This window comes from Scedosporium apiospermum (genome assembly GCF_000732125.1).
Source record: "Scedosporium apiospermum strain IHEM 14462 chromosome Unknown SEQ_SAPIO_0085, whole genome shotgun sequence".
NCBI lineage: Eukaryota > Fungi > Ascomycota > Sordariomycetes > Microascales > Microascaceae > Scedosporium > Scedosporium apiospermum.
In genome coordinates, this window is record NW_015971786.1 from 256,511 (window position 1) to 279,226 (window position 22,716).

A 22,716-nucleotide genomic window follows, 5' to 3' on the forward strand; every position below is an offset into this window, starting at 1 on the left:
TACCTGGCTGCAACGTCCGTCTACGACGTACCCAGTTTGACCGCGCCCGCCAAAGGCCCCCAGCTTAAGCCGCATCAAGAAGCTGGGAAAGGGAGGCTGGCAGCAAGGCCGAGATGGTGGATTCAGTCTTGTGGAGTGGATGGAGTCTGCCAATATGTGACGACCCCGAGGGGGGCCAATTGGACGCGATAGCTAGGATTATGTGGGGCTTTATGCGGAGAGGATCCTTTTATAAGCTTGTATGCCTGCACTAGATGTTCGTTTAAGCTCCATTGGAGGCTAGCGGGCTGCTGTCTTGATGTTGTTGATGCATAAGTAATTGAGGGCTAGTGTAGTGTAGTGCAAAGCCTGAGGAATATTTTTCGGGTTTGCATCTAGTGTATTATTGGTGTAGTGTGGTGCAGAGTACACTAGGAAGGAAGAAGCGCAAAGTTCGAAGTATCATTGATATGTGGGAAGCAAAGGGATTGAAGCACCTTGAGGTAATATTGCATTTGGAAAGGCGCGCCTTTTGGAAAACCCTGGGCGATTTGGTTCCCTGCCCTGGTCTGGACCAGATCCGGGGATGGGGCACAAAGGTATCGACGGGGAGACTTGGATGAAGTACTGTGAATGTACCTTTGAGAAAATTTGCCCTGGTTATGGACAAGTCGGAGAAGGCGGAACCCAGGAAGAAGAGGTCACGAGGACCCGACACTGCCATCACACAGATGAAATCACTTCCGATCCAGCTGTAACGACTCGATACCATGCGCTGAGAACGCCTGGACCACTCGAGTCATACAGATCATTTTATTACAAAATGACATCATTGGCAACCGACCCCGTACTCCCCTCCTGCTGCCTGCCCTCTCAGTCTTTCGTCTTTTCGCCATGAAGGATCAATCATACCGTCCACGAGCTGAGGACATTGGAATGAGGAATTACTTCGTAAACAGTGATACAGTACAGTGTACCTTCGTACGAGTACGTCAAATATGCATTGGCACAAGTACTCTTGACCAACTAACAAGCGTTTCCAAGTAGACAGTACTTCAAACTTGCTCTCACATCCGCCAAGCACTCCCCATCAAGGTACATCGCTGGTACAAGAATACAAGAAGAGCTCTGATGCGTAACACACTTGGGTTAGTCCAAATTCGGTCCCCACGCACTCACACCAAGACCAAGAGGGCACATGCAGCTTCGTACTTGACACATACATACAACATTGAGCAGATCCAAGTGATCAATTGATCCATCGTGGTCCGTAATAATAACACAACGCAAACGAAGAATCTTGTTAACAAAGAGACACAGACTTGTGAGCACCCAGGTGGGGAGGATGAGAATCTAGACTGGCCAAACAGTACATGTAGTAAGAGAAACCATTGAGTAATACATCGCGGAAGAACGCCCTCGATTGTAACTCACGATACCCCTCGACAAAGTTCCCCCCGCCTCCTTCCCTTGAAGATAGATAGCAACTTCTCCTTATCAAGACGAGCCCGCCAAAATCCTTTTATTTCTCTTCCTTGAACTCCTTCACATATTTCGAACTACACGACACTACACATTCCCAAGCTCGAAAGGGCATCTCGATCGAGACTCCCACTTGCTCCCCCCACCGAAGTCCTTTGTCCTTTCGCGTCTGGCCACCTGCAATTCGTCCATTTCCCCGATTCCTGCTTCGCTTATCTATGCTACCTCAGATGCTTTGTTGAACGCTCCATGTACACGCGTACACTGGCTCAAGATCGACGACGCTGGATCTAATAGTCCAATCCTTGGAAAGAAATTCTCGGGTGTCGGTGGATTCTATGCGAAGCTATTGCCATTCCTTCAATTGCCTTTTCTATAAGTTGGGCGTCTCTGTCGAGTCTCTCTGCATCCCCTCGGTTTGACCGATTCTAGCCGTCCGCCCCTCCTGGGGTCTTGTTGGGTAGCATCAGCCTATCAGCCCCAACCGGCGACACGGCACTTCGTTTGGCCCCTGTGTAACTGCTCTGTGCAAGATTTGATCCCTCCCATAGGCCAAGGAAGAACTGGGAGAAGCAAAAAGAAAAGGACGTCCTGCCGCAAACCCCGCAGCCCAGGCCGTCCTCTCTCCTGAGACATCCGTCGATTTTTTTGCGGGAGCAAATAAACCTCCACCTTCCTCCCTTCAAAACCCGCCGCAACCCGCCTTCAACCATCGAACAACTCCACCGAGAATCTACCTCCGCACCGGAATTTATTTTCCCCTTCCGGTAGTGCCGACTCCAACCTACGAACTCCGAGAAACGCGACCGATACGGTTTGTTGATTCGGTCGAAGCCCGCTTTCTCTCGCCACAATCGTTCGGCGCGCCTGCCGTGCCGAGCAGAGCACCTACCCCCTTCCTGACACCCCCCCTTCTATCTATCAAATCTTTGATTTTTGCGATGAAAGGGTATTCCCGCCATGGGTCGACTGGCTCGCGCCAGAGCCCGCCGTCTACCGCCCCGCCATCCGCGTCGCCCTCCGCATCCCAACAACAGCCCTCTACCCAGCATAAGCGCGTCTACCAGGCCTGCATCCCGTGCCGTCGCCGTAAGGTGCGATGCGATCTCGGTAGCGTCGATAACCCCCACGACCCCCCGTGCGTGCGTTGCCGCCGCGAGAGCAAAGAGTGCTTCTTTAGCGCTACGCGCCGCAAGCGCAAGACCGACGACGGCCTCGATGTCGACGGTTATCCCGCCGACGAGTACGTAATTCGGAACGGACGGAAGCGCCTCTTTACCGGCGATCCCTCTCCTCCGGCGGCTCTCGACCGGCGCCTGTACAGCGAAGTGCCCCTCATTCCCAGCGGCCAGATTCGGCGGGAGCCCTTGCGCCGCCCCGAGGGTCCACGCAGCACTACGAGCACCGGCCACGGTAGCACGAGCAGCCGTCACAGCGACTTTGGTGCTGGCACCGGCGACGACTCGAATGCACAGCTAGAGAACATCGAGGCCCAAACGGTGATGCGTAGGGGCGTGTACGGGCCTCACGACGCTCTTGATCTCCTCTATAAGGCTGCCACTGATGGGTTCGTTTGTCTCCACCCCCACCCATCCCCCTGCTCTCCCGATGCTTTCCGGGCCGGCGCACATGGGTCGCTAACCTACCTTGTCCCTACGTCTAGTCCCTTGACGTCGAGCGATCCGAAGATAGACGGCCCCACTATAACCACGACGTCGATACCCCCGCCTCCGACGACTCGTACCGATTCCACGCCGCGCCAAAACGTCCGAGACTCGAGGTCTGTGGATGAGAGGAACGTGAAGATGGAAGCTGCCATCGACCCCGCGCTCACCAAGAAGAACCTGTCGTCGGAACCTGGTTACGCGTCGGCCATAAAGGCATGGAATCGCTTCCGGTTTGTCAGGGCTGGCTGGTTTTCTGCCCAGGAGGCGATCGAATATATAGACTAGTATGTTGACGCACTGCGACATCATTCGCACCCCATGGCCGGGCTTGGAATGATTTTCAACTAACCTATTGCTTACTAGCTACTATGAATATCTCTCACCGCTTACCCCCATCTCCCCGCCGACTTTCCGCAGCCCCGGCTCCCATCTTACCCTTCTCACCGAGGAGCCTGTGTTAACGGTAACTCTCCTTACTATCGCCTCCAGATACCGAAAGATACCTGGCACCGGTGGGCTGTCCCGCTCGAATGCGATCCATGATCAGCTATGGACATACTTGCGGGGCATGATTGAACGTTGTCTGTGGGGACAGGAGGCCTTTGGCGGCGGCTTATTGCCCCCAGGCTCCGTCGTCACGGATGAGACCCAAACAAGCAGCACGGCGCCTTGGCGCGGCCTGCGCAAGGGAAGCCTTCGTACCCTCGGAACGATTGAGTCCCTGATGATCCTTACAGAGTGGCATCCGCGAGCGCTGCACTTCCCTGCGCCCGAGGCCATCGACGAGCTGATGCTTCCGTCGTATGACCGGTCGGATCCCGATTTTGCCTTTGGTGAGGAGGGTGGTCAGCGCCCTGCTGGCGTTGGCGGAAAGAGGATCGAGAGCTGGTTGGAGCCGGCGTGGAGAAGCGATCGTATGTGCTGGATGCTTCTCAGCACCGCTACTGGTCTTGCCTACGAACTCGGAGTGTTTGACGACATCGACGAGCTGCTCCGGGATGGTGCCATAACGAGACCGGAGTATGAAGAGGAGACGTACCGCCAGCGCGCATATCGCATCAAGAGGCTACTTCTAATATACGTTACACAGCTCGCCGGAAGACTCGGCTGGACTAACATGGTCCCCGAGTCTCTTCGAAAGAGCGATCCGGCCGTATCCCGCCGACGGCCGACAGCTATGGACGGCGCCACTCCCGGAACGAACCCTTCCTCGCTTTCGAACGCGTTCAATTATATACCTGACTTAGAGCTCGACGACCAGATTATCCACTGCTGGGCGGGCATCAGCAACGCGATGCACATTGGAAACGAGAAGCTCTTCCGGTCGAGGCAACACACCACTGACATCATCCAGAGCGGCAAGTACGTTGATCTACTCAAGGAATTCCATCCCATCCTCCGGGACTGGCACACGGAATTCGAGCGGTTCCGCCTTCCCCCGTATATCCGACATATCCTCACTATCGAGTACGAGTATGTCCGCATATACATCAATTCGCTCTCTCTCCAGGCCGTCGTCGAGCGTTGCACCAGTAATGCAGGCAACACGGCCTCTGGAAATGGGAGCGCGGCGGGGAACGCGCCGCAACTCTCTCCCCAGACCCAAAACTATTTTGGAAAACTACCCCTCGGCCAGCTGGGTGGCTTCGGTGCAGCCGACCAAGAATACGTTAAGGAGGTTGTGAGTGGGAGTCGCAACCTCCTCAGGACCGTGGTAGACGGCCTTCTTCCCGGGGGCTATCTGAAGCATGCGCCTGTGCGGACGTATTTCCGCATTATCAGCGGCGCTATGTTCCTGCTCAAGACGTTCGCCCTCGGTGCCCCCCGCGCAGACGTCAAGCTCAGCATAGACCTTATGGACAGCACCGTCGAGGCTCTGCGCAACTGCGTGGTCGACGATGTGCACCTCGGTATCCGGTTTGCCGACCTCCTTGAGTCTCTGACGAGCAGGCTAAGGAACCGATTCATCCAGGCACCGACCATTGCGCAGGCTGCTTCCGCTGACGCTAGGAGCGATCATGAGGGGGCCGCAGCTACCGGCATGAATGGCATTGGCGGCCAGCATGCGGGCGGTGATACAAATGGTTGGGTGGCGGATGCTTCTAGGCTACGAGACGGCGTTAACGGACATGGTGAGCAAGCTAATCCATTCACATTTTCCTCTCTCCTTTCTTACTAACAATTCATAACCCTAGACCGTCTCGGCTCTCCCACAATGGCAAACATCTCTGCAACACCCTTCGATCTCAGCACCGGAACCTTCCCCTATCCCTCCGGTGCCGCCTCTGTACTCAACCCTTCCACTCCGGCCCCGATCGACAACATCGCCGAGAACAATACGACCAACAACAATAACAACAACAGCAACAACCCTACCAGCGTCTTCGACGACTGGAACACCCCCGGTAACGAGATGTGGTACCTGCCGCCGGGTCCGGCTTTCTTCCAGAATATGGAAAACACGGCGGTGGCCATGACAGCAGAGGGTGTAAATGTGGGCGGTATGGATTTGCTGGAGTACATGGTGATGGATCAACCTTTTACGAACCTGGATGGACATACGTATGGAGGATCGTGAAATGATAACAGGCGGGGGTTAGGATATATCGGATAATGGAAAAAGGCGGATGGGAAAGGGGATAATGGGATGGGATGGACGCCATGGGTAAAGGAGTAGTGGGAGTTTTCAAACTGTTTGGGCGTGTTTTCTTTTTTTTTTTTTTTTTTTTTTTTTTTTTTTTTTCGATTTCTAATATTTTGGGGGTATATTTCTACTTGCCATGCGCCATGAAGGCCAGTCATGGGCAGGAGAAGGGATCTTTTTATATCTTACCGGGGGAAAAAAAATCGCGAGGAGGGAAAGCGTGGATATGTTTCAACCTGGGGAACGAAGGGGCAACAAAAAAGAAGCAAGGGTTTAAGGAGCAAAAAGGGTATATGTGAAAAAAAAAAAAAAAAAAAAAAAAAAAAAAAAAACTTTGTTAAGAGATTCAAGATTCGGTTTCAAAAGCGCGAGCTTTCTTCGGGAAAAGGGTATGATGAGATCTCTTTGAGTGTATATCGGAGTTGATGAGAGACGAGGTCTTCTTCAAAGCTTAAGGCTTGATGTATGATGAGATATGAGACTGGACGGCTCATGCTGGTTTAACTTGCGGATTATGTGTTTGACTAGCGACATGTATTAAAGAAGCTCTATTTATCTGTTTTTGAGAATACCCATTTCGCCTTCCTGCTATATTTTGTGTATCCCGCGATATGTCTTCTGCTTCATGTTCTCTTGCCAGCGTTCGAAAATGCATCCCGTTCGCTTAGTTGGTTTCCGCCCACCTCCTGAACCAGTCTAGGGCCTCGGGGTTGGCAACACTCGCGTTCGTCTTGACGTTCATACCCGAAAGAATCTGCTTCACCGCAACCTCGATCCTAAATCACTCTTGTTAGTCCTCATACCCTCTCGAGAACGAAGGAAAAGGGAGCCAACTTACTTCTTCCCATTACCCGTCTTGGGGATACCTCCCCCACACTCCTCCACCACCCCGGGAACATGCCTAGGACTCAACTCGCTCTTAATAACACTCTTTATCCTCGCCCTTAAATCATCATCAAACTTCTTCCCCTCCGCAGGCACGACAAAAAGACACACCGTCTCATCCGTATCCGTCTCGCGCCTCCTACCCACACAAAGGGCGTCCTCGACGTCCGCGGCGAAGAAGCGCGTCAGCACGTTATAAATCTCCGCCGAGCCGAACCGGACGCCCGAGGGCTTGAGCACGCCGTCGGAGCGGCCCAGCATGACGAGGTTTCCGACCTCCGGGTGGGGGATGCGGATGAAGTCGCCGTGGTGCCAGATGGGCGCGTCGGTAGCGGGGTCGGCGAATCGTTCGAAGTAGGCGGCCTTGTACCTGTCGTCGCCGCCGGCGCCGAAGAAGGTAAGAGGCTGGCAGGGGAAGGGCTTAAAGCAGACGAGGTCACCGGGTTCGTCGGCAGCAAGGTCGTCGCCCGACGCGGAGTCAACGGCCTTGATGGCCATGCCGAGGCCCGCGCACTGGATCTCGCCCGTGTAGACGGGGAGGAGAGGGCAGGGGGCGCCGAAGAGGGAGATGATGTCCGTGCCTCCGGTGATGGAGGAGAGCTGAACGCGCTTGGGAAAAGCCTTGTAGACGAATCGGAAGGTGGATTGCGGGAGGGGCGAGGCGGTGGAGTAGATTGCCTCCAGGGCGGAGAGGTCGAGGGACGGGTCGTTGACGGGGAGGACGTTGGCGGCTTCGAGGGCGGTGAGGTAGGCGGCTGAGGTTCCGAAGTGGGTGACTTTGAGGGAGGAGAGGAGGCGCGGGAGGGAGATGTGCGCGTGTGGCTTGAAGGGGGAGCCGGTGTAGAGGATGATGGTGGCGCCCGTGGCGAGAGCGGAGACGCTCCAGTGCCACATCATCCATGATGTGGTAGTGTAGTAGAGCATGCGGGACTTGGAGGTGACGGAGCCGTGGAGGCTGTGTTCCTTGAGGTGTTGGATTAGGGTGCCGAGGGTAGTGTGGACGATGGCTTTGGGGAGACCGGTCGTTCCGCTAGAGTAGAGGACGTAGAGGGGGTGGGAGGGGGGGAGTTGCTCGAACGTGAGGGGTCCATCGGGGGCACTGAGTTGTTCGTGTTAGTGGAGGGCAGTCACCGCGGACACCTAGTAAGGATACACGCATGTACACGCAGAGAGAGTGAGAGGACAAAGTGTATGACGCACCTGGACAGGAAAGCCCCATATTCCTGAGCATCCAACCCCAGAGACCTGAGCTCCCCCAGGCCCAAACCAGCGCTCTTAAGGTTATTAATAACGACGACATGCTTCAACCCGACATCCTTCAGCGCGGCGGCAATCTCTTGCGTCTTATGAACACTACTCCAATCCTTGCCGTTATACAGCATGCCATTATCAGAAAACAGCACCGTAGGCCTGATCTGCGCCAATCTGTCGAGCACGGCGCTCACTCCGTTGTCGGGACTTATACCCGTCCAGAGGGCGCCCACGGCGGCGGTAGCAAGCATAGCCACAACGGACTCGAGGTGGTTCGAGACGAAGCCGGCGACGACATCGTTGGGCTTGACGCCGACTTGGCGGAGGGCATTGGAACATTTGCGGACGGCGTCGCGGAGTTGGTCCCAGGTGGTCTCGACGAGCTCGGATTCGCGCTCGGTGAGGGTTATCACGGCGGTGGAGGTGGGGTCGACCGGGTCGCGGGGGAAGAGGAGGTTCTCGGCGAAGTTGAGGAGGGCTCCGGAGAAGAAGTCTGGTCGGGGGAACATGGACTCCGTGGGAAGAACCTATGGCATGTTAGTTATTCTGTTATTTTTCTTGCTTGCATGCAGTGCGTAAAACAAGACAAAAAAAAGATGTCGGCCGTACCTTGTCGAATGGCCGGGACGCCTTGATCTCAGAGAATAGCCAAACTTCCTCCCAAAAGGGACCAATGTTGTCTATGGACCACTTATACAGGTCCTGGTAATCCTTGAGCTCGAGACCATACTTGCTGTTCACGCGCTCCATAAACTGCCACATCACAGTGGAGCGCGGGTTCTCAGGCGTCCACAGGACCTCGCGGGAAGGGGTCTGCACCGTCATGATGGCGGGGTATGTTTTTGGCTATCTGACTTGTACACGATAAGATAGATCAACAAGTTCGAGAGGGGAGACGAAAGAGTTTTGGGGGAGGAGACCAAAGGAGTAGCACGGGTAAGTAGCGATTTCGGCTATGGACGATGCTAAGTACAAGAAGTCTGCTGCCCTAATGTGATACCAATCGGGAAGCGCACGAAAAATCCACGGTCTGAGTCGCATGAGATAGTAGTAAGAAAAAAAAGAGCAGGGAAAAATAAGAAAAGTGTGCAAGCCGGCGCCAGGCCGGCTTGCCTCGGGCCGGTTCACGGAGGAGTCATTCACGGCTAAGGAGCAGGATTCTAGTCTGCTCCGATGACTGTCCTGTCCATCCCACAACCCCTCCTAATGGGCAAGCTAGTCCATGTTGTTGAACGGAATGCTCAACAAGAACCAAGACAAGGTGAACAACCACAGTGGCCGCCGCGGGGTCCTGACAGTTGGGCAGTTTGATAAGTGGTTGTGGGGGGCAGATCGTGGGGCGGGGTGTTCCTGGAAAAGAGGCTTGGTCACTTTAGTGTTGGTGGTCACCTCGAAGGTCAAATTTGCGAAGACCACAATGATGAAAGTTCGTGGATCGTCAATCGAATGGGATGGTGATGAGGCTACGATCGAGATCATTCAAATGCCAAGAGATAAGGTCAAGTGCACTCTGTCACTCTGTCACTATCAAGATTGCTCCTCCCTCGTCGGGGACTCGGACTCTGTTGTCCACTTTGGTTGCGCTTGCCTGCATCGTCGGAGAGGCATGTGAATGCGGTGAAAGCAGTGAATTGCGCAACAGTTGGAAAGAATGAGCCGGACCCTCGTTGGTCTCAATCCTCGACATGGAAGGACCAAGCATGAGTCTTACAAAGTACGAAGCAGTGTTGTACTTCGTACTTGTACTAAGGCAGCACAACTTTTAGAGGACTGATTCCGAGGTAATTACATCAGCGGTAAGCGTCAATGCGTAATTTCAAGCTCTTTGATCGAGAATATGGGGGCCCATCCCTCACTCGGCCGGTGCCCGTTGATCCACGTTTTAACTCATTGATGTTTCTCGGGGGAATTCAACTTCGCGGACAGCGATCCGTGCAGAAGGCTTCGCGAGGCGCAATGACCCTCTGATCCCCAAATGAGAACCCCATCGTCCCCTGTGCTAATCCTAGCGGCCATCGGGGCTGAGGCCTCCTCCCACCCAGGCCTGTTCTCCTGGCAATAATTAGCTTATCTCCACTTGCCCCTCCATTTTCTCCTGATCTTCAACCCCTATAACAGGTCGCGGGACCCAATCGTTATGGGCGAATCCAGTACTAGTGGTGTATAACATTAGTGCGTCGTCGCGTGCACTAGTACATCACGCCAGGATATGGAACCAGGCAAACGCCAGAGATGCGAACTCTTGTCTCGACCTAGCCAAAACCTTCAAAATAGTGCCTGATATTTTCCCGTCGCCGAGGCGAGGCGAAATGCTGCCCATGAAATCACGGATCTATCAGGCTTCGTTGATATCACCGCCAAGATCGGCTCCGGCAAACGGCGTATTACGGGGTACAGGTACCCTGCATTGACACTTAAACGAGGAGAGTGGTCGTGATGAACGCGACTTGCTTTGTAGAGCAGGGTATCCAGCACAGTTGAGTACACGAGGAACAGCAAGGCGTCGAGCGATAGCGTTCCGCACCCTCGCAGATATGGCTCATGACAGGGGTGAGCTATTACCGATGTCTAGGGTTGGGACGGCCTAGACCTCTTGGCAGCCAATGCCACTGCAATGACCGACTCTAGTCTATGGATACTTCCACCGACAGGTACGAAGTATTAATCTTACTCCCGGCGAGGTGGATTGCTCGGATTTGATGCCTCAATGGACTAGTGTACTTCGTGTGTTGTGGAGAGTCCTGGGAGGGTCTTCTTACGTCGTTGAAGGAGACACCTGTCTCTGTGTTCTTCGAAGAACTCAAACCGTGTTGCATTCCTACAAAGCAGTTCATGTATGCCTACTTCGTACGAAGCATGTAGTCTACAATGAAGCTCACCCTGGATAAGAAGAAGCTTCTGGGGGAATGGTGTGGCTGAATTCAATTGTCATTGGCCTCTCGTTTCCAGCCTTGGCTTGAACCGAACGTGGAGCAGGGCGCCTGATTATGTTCTTATCCTATTCCAATTCTCGATCGCCACAACGTCATATCCATCGATGATCCCACCAACCCACCAACAGCGGAGCCGACCGGGGCTCCAAGGATGGTACTGTAATTAAGAGCAGCGGATGGGGCTGCAAACTCGGTACATTGGTCAAGACGGGAGTAAATAGCTCTCCACTAGTACCCCTATTGTGGGAGAGCGGGTTCCCCTGGCAATTTCAATGCCACTTCACCGTTAGCTTCCCTTTCTTCCTCCTCAGGTGAGGTACAATTGAAAAAAACTGTACAAGCTTGAGCACTTGGCGCCATGGGCTCTGCGCCGCCTGGCACTTTATCTCCCCTACCCTGGTCGCGTCGTTCGTTCTGCTGTGCTGGCTCGAAATCGGCCTGTCGTAGCTCCACGAAGTACCTGCCAGTATGCGAGGTACTTAGATTTGTATGCGCAGTGCTCAGTGCTCAATGCCCTGTCGCTACGCGCTGTAACGCTGCACAATCAATCCCCTCGATGCGTCAATGACTGAATTCCGGAGCACCCGGCGCAAAAAGAAAAAATTTCCCTTGAAACCCTTTCCAAAATATCACCGCGAGCCTACTTGTAATAGTGCTTTCTGCCCACCTCCCCTTTCTTCCAGGCTCTTCTCTTCCCTTTTTTTCATTTTTTATTCTTAATTTTCTTTTTGGTTTATTTTGCTTTTGCTCTTGCTCTGGTGATTGCTCCTCTTGCACCCTCTGCACTCTCTGGTCACTCAGGTCCCCCTTGCTCGGACCTGCCTCGGAAATCAATGCCATTGAGCTACTGCCTATGAACCCCGAGGCAGCTTCCCTGGTCTTTCAATTGCTCAGCTCCCTGAGATCTTGAACTTATTTTCAAGACTCGCCACGAGTTTTGTCCACGACATCCAAGGAGGAACAGCGGTAATACCTAAGGAAACTCATTACTCAATATCATTGCTTGTAATTCGACGACCTCAAGCTGTTCATCTTGCTGGTTCTAGCACACCACTCCTCAACATACGCTGCCTGTTCATGATCCTCAGCGTGCGACCTTGGATCTCGTCTTTAATACCCCGAATAACCCGGAACTGAACAATATCCACGGGCATTTTCTCACCTCTACCGATCTCGGGACCTGTAAGTGTGTTTACCCGGCTGTTCCGCAGCTGTTCCTATTTTCGACTTTTGGGGTGCCTTCTCTCGTGGCACTCCCACTCTCTCTCAACTCTGCAAACTACGATCTGGGATGGGCCGCCCAGTGGTTGTCAACCGTCTTTGCAATTGATCTCGCGATTGAGGGCGGGAGTGCGTATCCGCGTGTGACGGAAGGAGTGGTGTCTTTACGCTGCCAGGGTCCTTTTCAACTTGGCTCGTGTCACATTCTCCATCGCTCCTGCACTTGCCCAGATTTCCACCGATATCACCCGTGCTGTTTCTGTTTTTACCCTTCATAATTGTACCGCAGTCTGCAGATTGCGCCATGCTTTGCCACCTCATCATTCCGTCCCGACTTTCGCATCGAATCCCCCCACCAATATCGATACATTTTCCATGTTGCCTGATGTTGTACTAACTCACGTTCTTTTAAACGCGCAGCCAGGCTGTCCCCCTTTGGACTCTAATCCTCCTGCCCTTCCACTGGTCGCTGACAATTTCCACATTGTCGCCACGCCCGCCACGATAGGCGTCGTCGTGTTCTTCATCCGCCTCCAACCCTGCGGCCGAACTCGGTAGACATGCCCCGGAAACTTCAGAACTTGTTCTCCAACTCCAACATGCCGTCGTCCTCCAATCGACCCGCCGAAAGACGACCATCATCTTCCAGGGGGAACCGCTTGAGCAATTTCTTTGCCAACCCCAAGAGCAAGGACCAGAACTTGCCCCAACAGACTCTGCTCGCCATGCAGCAACAGCAGCAGAGTCAAGTCGCCGCTGGTGCACCACAGGTTCCCTCTATTTCCATAACCTCCGTCCAGGGAGACGAGTATGCGGCTGGCCAGCCAGAACCGCTTGTGTCGTCCTCCACTCCCGACGAGCGCCAAGCGAAGCTCGATGCTCAGTTCGGTCCTCTTAATCATCCTAGCCACCTCTACGTCAGCAAGCACCATGGCGAGCCTCTCGAGCCTCCAATTATCGATGAACCCGCCTACTACTACGTTCTCACCACCTATATTAGCTACCTACTCCTTATTGCCTTCGGTCACGCCCGCGACTTCTTTGGCAAGCGCTTCGGCGACCCCAAGATGTATCGCGCCCTGAAGTCTCAGAACGGCTACGCCCCCCTCAATGACGACTTCGATAACTTCTACGTCCGCCGTCTGAAGAGGCGCATTGACGACTCCTTTGCTCGTCCTACCACTGGCGTTCCCGGCCGCTTCATCACTCTAATGGACCGTAAATCCACCGACTTCAACTGCTCATACCAATTTACGGGCACCTTCACAGAGACCCTGAACATGAGCTCCTACAACTACCTTGGATTTGCTCAGTCCGAAGGTCCTTGTGCGGACGCTGTCGAGGAGTGCGTGAAGACGTACGGTCTTAGTGTTTGCAGCCCTCGCGCTGATGCTGGAACCAACGACCTCGCCGTGGAAGTCGAGAACGAGATTGCCAGATTCGTGGGCAAGCCTGCCGCCATGGTTTTCTCCATGGGCTTCGTCACCAACGCCACCGGTTTCCCTGCTCTCGTATCCAAGGGCTGCCTCCTCATCTCCGACGAACTCAACCATGCTTCGATCCGAATCGGTGCCCGTATCTCTGGTGCCGTCATCCGATCGTTCAAACACAACGACATGAGGCACCTCGAGAAGGTCCTTCGGGAAGCTATTTCGCAGGGCCAGCCCCGAACCCACCGACCCTGGAAGAAGATTCTTGTCGCCGTCGAGGGCCTGTACTCCATGGAAGGCACTATGTGCGACCTTCCCGGTCTGCTGGAGCTCAAGAAGAAGTACAAGTTCTACCTGTTCATCGATGAGGCTCACAGTATCGGTGCTCTTGGACCCCGGGGCCGTGGTGTATGTGACTACTTCGGAATAGATCCTGCCGAGGTCGACATCCTCATGGGTACCCTGACCAAGTCCTTCGGTGCCAATGGTGGTTACATTTCCGGTGAAAAGCACATCATTGACAAGCTTCGGAGCACCAACGCCGCGAATCTCCTCGCCGAATCCCCTGCCCCTGCCGTTCTCATGCAAATTCTGGCCTCGCTCAAGATGATTACCGGAGAGCTCTGCCCCGGTCAAGGCGAGGAGCGTCTCCAGCGAATAGCATTCAACTCGCGTTACCTTCGGCTCGGTCTCAAGCGTCTGGGCTTCATAGTTTACGGCCACGACGATTCCCCCATCATCCCCATCGTCCTCTACCATCCTGGAAAGATGTCTGCCTTCAGCCACGAAATGCTCAAGCGAAAGATTTCCGTTGTCGTCGTCGGTTACCCCGCCACGCCTCTGATAAGCTCTCGGGCTCGATTCTGTGTCTCGGCTGCTCACAACAAGGACGATATGGACCGCCTCCTCGCCGCCTGCGACGAGGTCGGTGACATCATTCAACTCAAGTACTCTACTGGTGCTGCGGGAGGTGCCGACCCTCTTCCTGATGGTGTCGCCCCTGAGGATGAAGACGAGTGGCGCAAGGCCAATGGCCTCGACAAGGTCATCAAGCCGCCCAGGTGGAAGTTGGAAGACGTCATTGCCCGAGGGGCAGAAGATGCCAAGCGTCCTCTGCGATAGAAGCCCACACGAGCTTGGCCAGATGCCTAGCCTCGGCTAGTTCGTGGCCGGCTGTGTCTTCCCCTTTTCTGTCTTTTCTTTCCATTTTCAGTCGTCGTTGTTAACCTATACCCCCTAAAGATAATGAAAGAACACAGGAGCGAGTTGTTGGGAAACCCTGAGGCATTGTTGGATCTGGCGTCGTCATAGGCCTTACACAAATTCGTCACCATCCTTTACACACAAGACTTTTTTTGAACCTTTTTTTACCACCTGATAGACCTGTTTTGTTGTTGGTGTCCTCGAGGACAAGGATACGGTTGGTCAGTGTGCCACCCTCGCTTAGACTATTCGATTCTTGCCCGCCAGTCCACCGAGATCGCGCTTCGCGAGGGTAGACAGCGTTTCTTCCCATCTGTTATCGATCTCGGACAGAAGGCGGTTCCATGGGTGGGGTCACCACGTACCTCACCCCTTCCTTTTCTTCTTCTTCTCACCCTAATTTTTCACTTCTTCTTACCCTTTTTACCCTATTACTTTCTACTTTTTGAGCCTAGCATGGTATTGGAGCGCATCGGAGTTAATTGGAACGAGGAAAATCCTTGGATCGGCATCGGTGTGTGCGTGGGAGGTGGTGCATGTCCGGAGATGGGAGAGCAAGATCGAATAGGTGTTGTGTAGTTGTTAATACCAGACCCATCGAGGTCTGCGAAGCAAGAGCAAAACCTGTGTACCCTCCGCATGAAGAGTGTCACTGCTATGTATATATATTTGCGTATATATATAATACCTCGAATGATCCGATACTTGATATCTCGCTACGAGTGGTGGCGATGTTCTTTGTCAAGAAGCTTGTTGGTGTCACGGCTCCTGCTTGCCAGATAGGAATGCCAGATAGGAAAGAGAGTAGCCAATCCCTATCTCATCGTCAATAACATTGAAAACGTCACAGAAAGAAACACAATCGTTAAAAAAAAAAGAAAAGGAACGGGAAAAGGGGCAAAAAAAGGCAAAAAAACGACGCGGGCCTGATTCGAACACGCCTCCTGAGAGATGAGATTCCAAGCCTCACGCATTAACCACTCTGCCACCGCGTCCTCGGTATTAGTCATAAATATCAATGCGCTTTTAAAAGCATAGATCTCAGCAACGAGGCATTTGGGGGAAAAGGACTAAAAAGTAAAAAGAGAAATTTAAGCGACGCAGGCCCGATTCGAACGGACGCCTCCGAAGAGATGAGATTTCGAGTCTCACGCATTAGACCACTCTGCCACTGCGCCTCGGTCTATTAGTCATAAATTGAACGGGGAGTATGATAAACCTAGGCGCCAACGCTTATGCAATTAACACCGTATCTATCTCAGTATCGGGGGTGTCGTATTCACGTCCCTCTCGTTCATCGTCATTGTCGTTCGATTCTTCGATTCCCTTGGAGAATTTGCCGGGGATGCATCAAAGTCCTAAGGGTCCATGAAGAAGGCCCTGCAATACTACACACTTCGATCGTATCCCGAATAAGGCTGTTCGATCTTTGTCGAAAGTGAGATGGAAGGCGCCGCGAAACCTGAAACACCAAGACGAAAGATGTAGTGGGGGGCGGGCCAGGCGCAGCAGCATCAAGGTGGTATTGAAGAGAACTCCTTGGTCTGTAACAGAAAGCTTCGACAGTGACCAAGGAAAGAACAGGATCTGATAGAAGATCTTTCTAGTTATGGATGCTTGGGCTTTGTGAAGAATACGGGGGGCCGGGGAGCTCGGTGTTCATTCTTGTCGAGCTGAGAAAGCTCTAAGTGGGACGCGTTTCCAGTAGGGCTTCAATGGCTGTATCAGCTATCTTATACGAGGTGACGATGCTTCGTGTTTTCGTGTTTCCCCTTCGGCATTCTGCAAGATGGGCCGTTTTGCTCTCACTCCTTCTGTTCTCACAGTAGCCCCTTGATCTAGATGTTTCAATGACCTTCGGGGTGGCTTTGATTTGTTCTCTGTTCCCACCTCTTGGTGCTTGACCAACCCCAAATAGGAACTTCATATCCGGCGGGAGGAAGGGAGAGAAGAAAGGAGGGGTGTTTCTGATGGATGAAATCGAAAAAAAAGCAAGCTGGGCCGGAACAGAGGTCCTTGGCCATCCAGATGAGAATCTCAGAGTTCTATTATTGGGGGAAACGCGATTTCTTTGTGGAGGGTATAATCATCGAACGAATATGCAACTACATAAAAAAGTTGTAAATTGTAAAAACACTTCCTAGATCCTAGTTTTCCGCCGGAAATTCCCCTTCTTTTCCGAACATCATCAGACGTACGGGATCCTACAGGGAATTAACGAAAATCGCCGAAGAGAACAAGCATCCCCCTTTCCTTTTCGTCTCGGGTTAAACTGGATCGTGCGTTTGGTTCCCGGCCCACAAGAGCCTTCCAACGGTTCGTCGGCTGTGGAAGGCTCCGGGCCGGGGATCTGGGGGGCGTGTGGGAAAAAGTATGCGCTCAAAATGTTTGATATGGGGCAATTATAAATACTTTGTGGGCCAACGGATGCATAGAAGAGACGTAGAAGGGACGAAAAGGAAGAGAGGGATTGATCAATGCATTGCGTTGGCGTTTTGGGTGCTCGGTGTTTCTGGCCTTTGGATCATCGGCCGCCATCCCTATCGACTTCTGCGGTAGGTTTTACTCGCTCGCAAAGGTGAGGATGGTCATAATTTGAACATATGAGCTGCGATCGGAGGTCGATCAGGGAGACATGGACACGAGTGTTCGTTACGTGGACAATCTCGTCCGTTTTCGATTTCTTCTTCTTCTTTTTCTTTCTATGGGCGAAGTTGAGAAGAGGAACAAAGCTGAGCTGGCGGTTAAGCGCCACCGATTCGTCATAGATTTGGGCCCTATCCAATGGGTGCCCCCGGCCTATCTGCAAACGGGGAAGACTGAATCTAATTTTGGGGTCCTTTTGTCGCTCGCCTCTTCGATGGATGGACGATCATAGATAGGTTCATTGGGCTGCTGGGATGTATGGGGTATGAGGAATTTCTGGCGGCAGTGCAGGTTCAGGATTGATCACTTTGGCCAGGCCCACCACACGGGCACACACAGATTCAGGCCCGGCGAGTAATGCACGGAGCAATGGTTCAGTTTGAAGTTTGAACTGATGTCTTTTTTATCGGCGGTTCCTTTGTTTCCGATAGAGACGGGTGGACAATGACAACGGAACGGTCTACGCCGCCCTGTAAGCTCGCACGAGAGATGTCTTGGATTGAATGATGAAGGTCTATAATATCTAACTGCCACAAGTACTTCGTGGCCTGGCCGTTGGTCAGAGAGGCCCAGGGCCTTCTGCAGGTCAGTCCTCATAGTCGCGTGCTATAAATACCAACTTGGCCCTGACTCTGGAAGGACATATGGAGCAAAGGAAGTCGAGGCGAGCGGCTCTGATGCAAGTCCAGGACGTACGAAGTATACTGCTCAATGTGATGTACCGAACATGGCCAAATATATCGATCTTGATCAGCTTGGGATCCAGCCAACCCAGCAATGTAACACAGTACCTGTCCTCACTAGTGGCCTAGCCCCACCATGTCGAACATCGAGAACTAGACAGTGGATGGACGTGAGCGCTCTCGTGTAGGTCGTAGATTGTCCTGCAGGACTGGACTGGGCTTCGTTTTGCTCCCTCATGTAATGTACTTTGTACGAAGTCGTGTACGAAGTGCTTCATCCGCCAGCTGTAAAGACTACTACTATGAGAGTATTGGTATCTTGGAGATAAAAAATGTCAAGGGCTAGGGAATGAAAAAAAAGAAAGCGACTTCCCCACCAAGGGTCGAACTTGGAATCTTCCGATTAACAGTCGGACGCCTTAACCATTTGGCCATGGAGAATCGTGTGTACTCTGGACGTGGAGTTGGTTGGGCTTCGAAGCAACAATGAACCCATCGGCTAGTGTAGCCCAGGCGGCAGAGCGGAGCGTATGCAGGCGAGTGGTACCCTTCGCCCAAGCTCAAATGTTCCTGAATCCCTTACCGAACGGATATCCAGGGACTCCCGCTTGGGGGGCCCGAGCCTTTTGTGTCTGAGCAAAAGGGATTGATACCGATAGTGCCGAGAGACCAGATGTATGAGGGAAACCCCGTTCGCCTCGTTTCCCGTAGTGGACCATGCTACTTCCATCAATTACATTGAACTATTCATGTTCCTAATACGAAGTACTTCGTACACCCTCTCCATCCTGCATCGTAACTTCGGTCGGTGGGTGCCATTTTCTTGATACATTTCCCTGTCGGTGGTTACCTCTATACTGAGGTAATTTCTTGAGTAATCAAGTACTTCGTAGTGTACACAGGTACAATTACCGCTGACGTCGTACTTCGTAGTGCAAGCTTGGCAAGATGCCCAATGTTCTCCACACAGCGCCTGTTACAGGGACCGGCTTCCCTTCAAAGAAACCAGGTCCTTGTACTTCGTACTTGTACATACAGGGAGTACAGGAGCAGATACAAGAGCAGAAAACGCAGGGAAGGAACATCCAGTCCCTACCTCCTCCACCCATCTTTGGCCGTGCCCCAGGAGATTAGTTACTGTAGCATCGTACCAAATTGTCCCATCTCTCCACAGTACGAATTACCCCGTCCCCCCATTTCATCGCCCCTGGATCTTGTCACTCCCTTTTCAAGAATTCCCCCGACAACCTTATCATTCCTTCATGTCTATTACAACATCTCCATCTTCTGGTGCGCTGGTGAAGCTATTCGACTTCATGGTATCGTTCCCTTGCTTCGAGCTCAAGGCAAGACCAAAGGTTGCGGTAATCGACAAGCAGAAGAACGCGCAACTCGAATAGAGAATCTCACCTATTTTCCCGCGAAGGGAAGAGAAAGAAGGGCGGCAATCTTTGGCCACATCTGGCCTTATCCTTTTTCTTTCCCTTTTCCTTTTCCCTTTATTTCCATCTTTTTTTCCCTTTAAAACCCTTACCCGCCCAAAAACTTGTCGCCGCACCTAGCCAGCCAGCCAGTCAGCCGGCCTGTCCTTTTCCCAACCTGTACTCCGTACTCCGTACTTACCTCACCCCCCCTGACGTGCATTATTACAGCCTCCCCCATCCTGGCTTCCCCCTCTCCCCTCTGGTTGGAACCATCTTCTTCCGACCAGGCAAGATATTTTATCTCATCATCCTTTAAAATACAGAGCCGAGACAACGTGGAAGAGAGCCCTTCGTCCACCGCAATTCGCGAAACCGGGGCCCTTGTGATCCCGGCGCCCTGATCCTAGCGTTCGCTGCCTCGCCTATTAACGACCCCGACGCCTGAGACCTTCGTAACCCAAAAAACTCAATCCGTCTCCTCGCTGCCTCCGCCCAAGCTCTCCTCCAACCTCCCTTTTGATATCCCTCCTCCGCTCCCTTCAGCTAGTGCGATTGCGAGACAGACAAGATGAATTTCGATTCGGGAACCGCCTACTCTGAGTCCGATGCCGACGACGAATACGAGGGCGCTATTGCTGATAGCTCCCCCGTAACCGCCTCCGAAGTCTCCCAATTCGATTCCGAGCTACCTTCATCCAACGAACACACGCCAACCACCTTTCACCATAGGAGGAGCGCCGATAGGTTACCAGAGACGATAATTTCGGAATGGACTTCGGACGAAACTGCTGATTTTATCAGCACGATTGGCTTGCCGCAATACTCGGATGTCTTTATAGGTTCGTGGACCCGTCCTATGTCTCTCTCGCCGGCATCTGCATGAAGCAACAGATGCCAAGGAGACCAAAAAGAAAGGAAAAAGGCGAATAGGTGAAAAAGGAAGCGTTCGAGTCGAAAAAAGCACAAGGCAGTCCTTGCGCCCTCCTCTAGCTCTCCTGCATCCGATTCGAGTGACGCACCCTATGGAAGCAGCAAACTAATGTGCCATGGGTCCCTGCAGAAAACGATATCGTCGGCGAGGCCCTGATTGCTCTGATGCACGATGACCTCAAGAGTATGGGAATAAACAGTGTTGGCCATCGACTCACCATCTTGAAGAGCGTTTACGATGTCAAGAAGGCCCAGGATGTACCGATAGAGAGCGATCATTATGTGCCTCTGTGTATGTTCCCAACCCTTTTGGATTCTTACCCTTCTCTGCACGCCCTCAAGCCCACTCGCTCCGAGGGCTTTCTCTTACAGTCTTGGTCCTTGTGTCATTTTAAATGGCTAACTGTGCTTGTTTTCTTTATAGCCGCCGACGCAGAAGCGCAGTATGCCACAGCGACATTGAAAGATATCAAACAACTCGTCGAGCAACTCCGACTTCGGGACGAACGGATGAATCTATTCGAGAACGACCTCAGACGCCTAACGGAGGACTTCAGGCGCCTACGAGAGGATATGCTGCCGGCCTTACGACTCGCCAAGGACGCTCAGCAGCCTCTACCCAATAACCCGAACAACCAGGTATACACCTATGAGACCTCCACCATGTCGCCCCCAGCACCCACACCTTCGTCCAGCCAATCGACGGGAGGTCTCCGGCGCCAATTCTCCACCAAGAAATTGGCACTGGGATCTATCCCAAAGAGCAGCAATTCACCAACCCATCTCCAGACTACTCACGAGCGGTCCATCGTGGAGCAGACGCTAGATCCATCCAACGCTGCCGAACGCGCCGTTCTGTCGTCGTCCCACCTTGCCGCCATGAATGGCTCCGGTCAGACCACATCGCCCATCTTCCCACCTCCGAACATCCCGTCGCCGACCTCTCCCCCTACTACCGGTATGGGCGGCAGCACAATGCTAGCGTCTCGATCCTACCGCGCGGATGGCCCGACGTCTTCCTCGCGATCCACCTTTGCCGACAACGACCACTCAAGAGACAAGCCCATACAAGCACCAAGGAGAAAGGAGACACCGGCCCCGGACACACCGAGCTCGAGCAACGCATCTGTCGAAATCTTCAAGTCCTTCCGCGTGAGCATGGACGACCCGTGTTACAAAGTGCTACCTGCTGCTCTCAAGAAGTACCAAATCAACGCGCCCTGGGACCAGTATGCCCTGTACATTGTCTACGGAGATCAGGAGCGCTGCTTGGGACTGGATGAGAAGCCCCTCATTCTGTTCAAGCAGCTGGACCGAGAAGGAAAGAAACCTATGTTTATGCTACGCAAGACGAATAATGCACAAGTCGACCTGACCTCGGATATGCCCGGAAGCGCGGGACTGGGCGGCTCCGCGAGAGGCGCTGCCACGCCGTATGATCCGCCTGGAGGCATTATATGATTTTTTGATGCCTTGTCGCGAGTGACGACTGTTATGATGATGCCGTGGCCTTGTTTCGGGCCAATCCCCATACGTCTTATCCTTCTCTCTCACACGATACACGTCGATGGACTCTCTCTCGACAGAAGCCGTTTCTACACACCTTCTTTGTCAACCGAGTTATACCTCTCCCCCTTCACCCCTGTCCCTCAGAGTGTTTTTAGAGCATTCTCACACCCGCGGGCAACATATACATGGGCTGTTCCTTGCTGGAGTTTTGCTCTTCTTTTTTTTGGTATGGGTATCAATCATCCCGCATAGCGCTGCGTTACTTCACGGCTGCCTTTTTATTTGGAAAATGTATCTTTGATTTTGCAGCAACGCGTCCTCATCACATGTTTGGTATCTACCTCTGATATAACTCTGGGAACGGATGCAGAAGTGAATGGCCACACTCTGCAGTGTCTTAGGCTTTTGGGCTATCTGCTTTGGTTAACTACTAGTAGAGGTCATTAACCTTTTGTCTTAGTTAAGCACCTTTACAAGAACTCCTTGTGACATCAAGTGATGTTTGTGGGGTACATCTAGTGTCAACTTTGCATCACTTTGGATCGCCCTGTTAGCGGGATACTAGGGGAAAAGAGGGTTCTCTTCGCTGGATAGATTTCTAGTGGCTTTGGCTTTCTTTCTGTTTATTTGGTTGGCTCCCTGCTTCTTGCCTGTGTTTGTCGCTCTATGGAGCTCAGCTTTAGGTTTTGGGGATTGTATGTTAGGTTTTTTTTGTTGTCTCTTCTCGTTCCTTTTTCTTTTGTTTCACCTTCTCGGCGGGTCGGATTTACGTGTAACTTGTAACGGACAGTTTTGTCCATTGTCTTGGTGCAAGGGTGCGACAGAGAGG

General features: G+C 52.8%; 3 protein-coding genes and 1 pseudogene across 3 annotated transcripts; 3 read left to right on the forward strand and 1 right to left on the reverse strand.

The window, feature by feature from the left end:
* Positions 1-2,402: 2,402 nt before the first annotated feature.
* On the forward strand, positions 2,403-5,706 carry SAPIO_CDS2099 (Uncharacterized protein; the record flags this gene model as incomplete). The annotated part of the gene is made up of 4 exons (XM_016785221.1): positions 2,403-3,028; positions 3,125-3,412; positions 3,492-5,260; positions 5,324-5,706. The coding sequence occupies 4 exons, from the start codon at positions 2,403-2,405 to the stop codon at positions 5,704-5,706; spliced, it is 3,066 nt and encodes a 1,021-aa protein (XP_016645099.1).
* Positions 5,707-6,436: 730 nt separating this feature from the next.
* On the reverse strand, positions 6,437-8,733 carry SAPIO_CDS2100 (Acetoacetyl-CoA synthetase; the record flags this gene model as incomplete). Its single annotated transcript, XM_016785222.1, has 4 exons — positions 6,437-6,548; positions 6,611-7,756; positions 7,858-8,435; positions 8,518-8,733. 4 exons carry the CDS (start codon positions 8,731-8,733, stop codon positions 6,437-6,439), a joined length of 2,052 nt encoding a protein of 683 aa, XP_016645100.1.
* Positions 8,734-12,661: 3,928 nt separating this feature from the next.
* Positions 12,662-14,614, forward strand: SAPIO_CDS2101 (annotated as a pseudogene; the record flags this gene model as incomplete).
* A 5,402-nt stretch (positions 14,615-20,016) lies between these two features.
* SAPIO_CDS2102 (Protein kinase regulator ste50) lies at positions 20,017-21,839 on the forward strand (the record flags this gene model as incomplete). The annotated part of the gene is made up of 3 exons (XM_016785223.1): positions 20,017-20,287; positions 20,509-20,670; positions 20,803-21,839. 3 exons carry the CDS (start codon positions 20,017-20,019, stop codon positions 21,837-21,839), a joined length of 1,470 nt encoding a protein of 489 aa, XP_016645101.1.
* Positions 21,840-22,716: the final 877 nt, after the last annotated feature.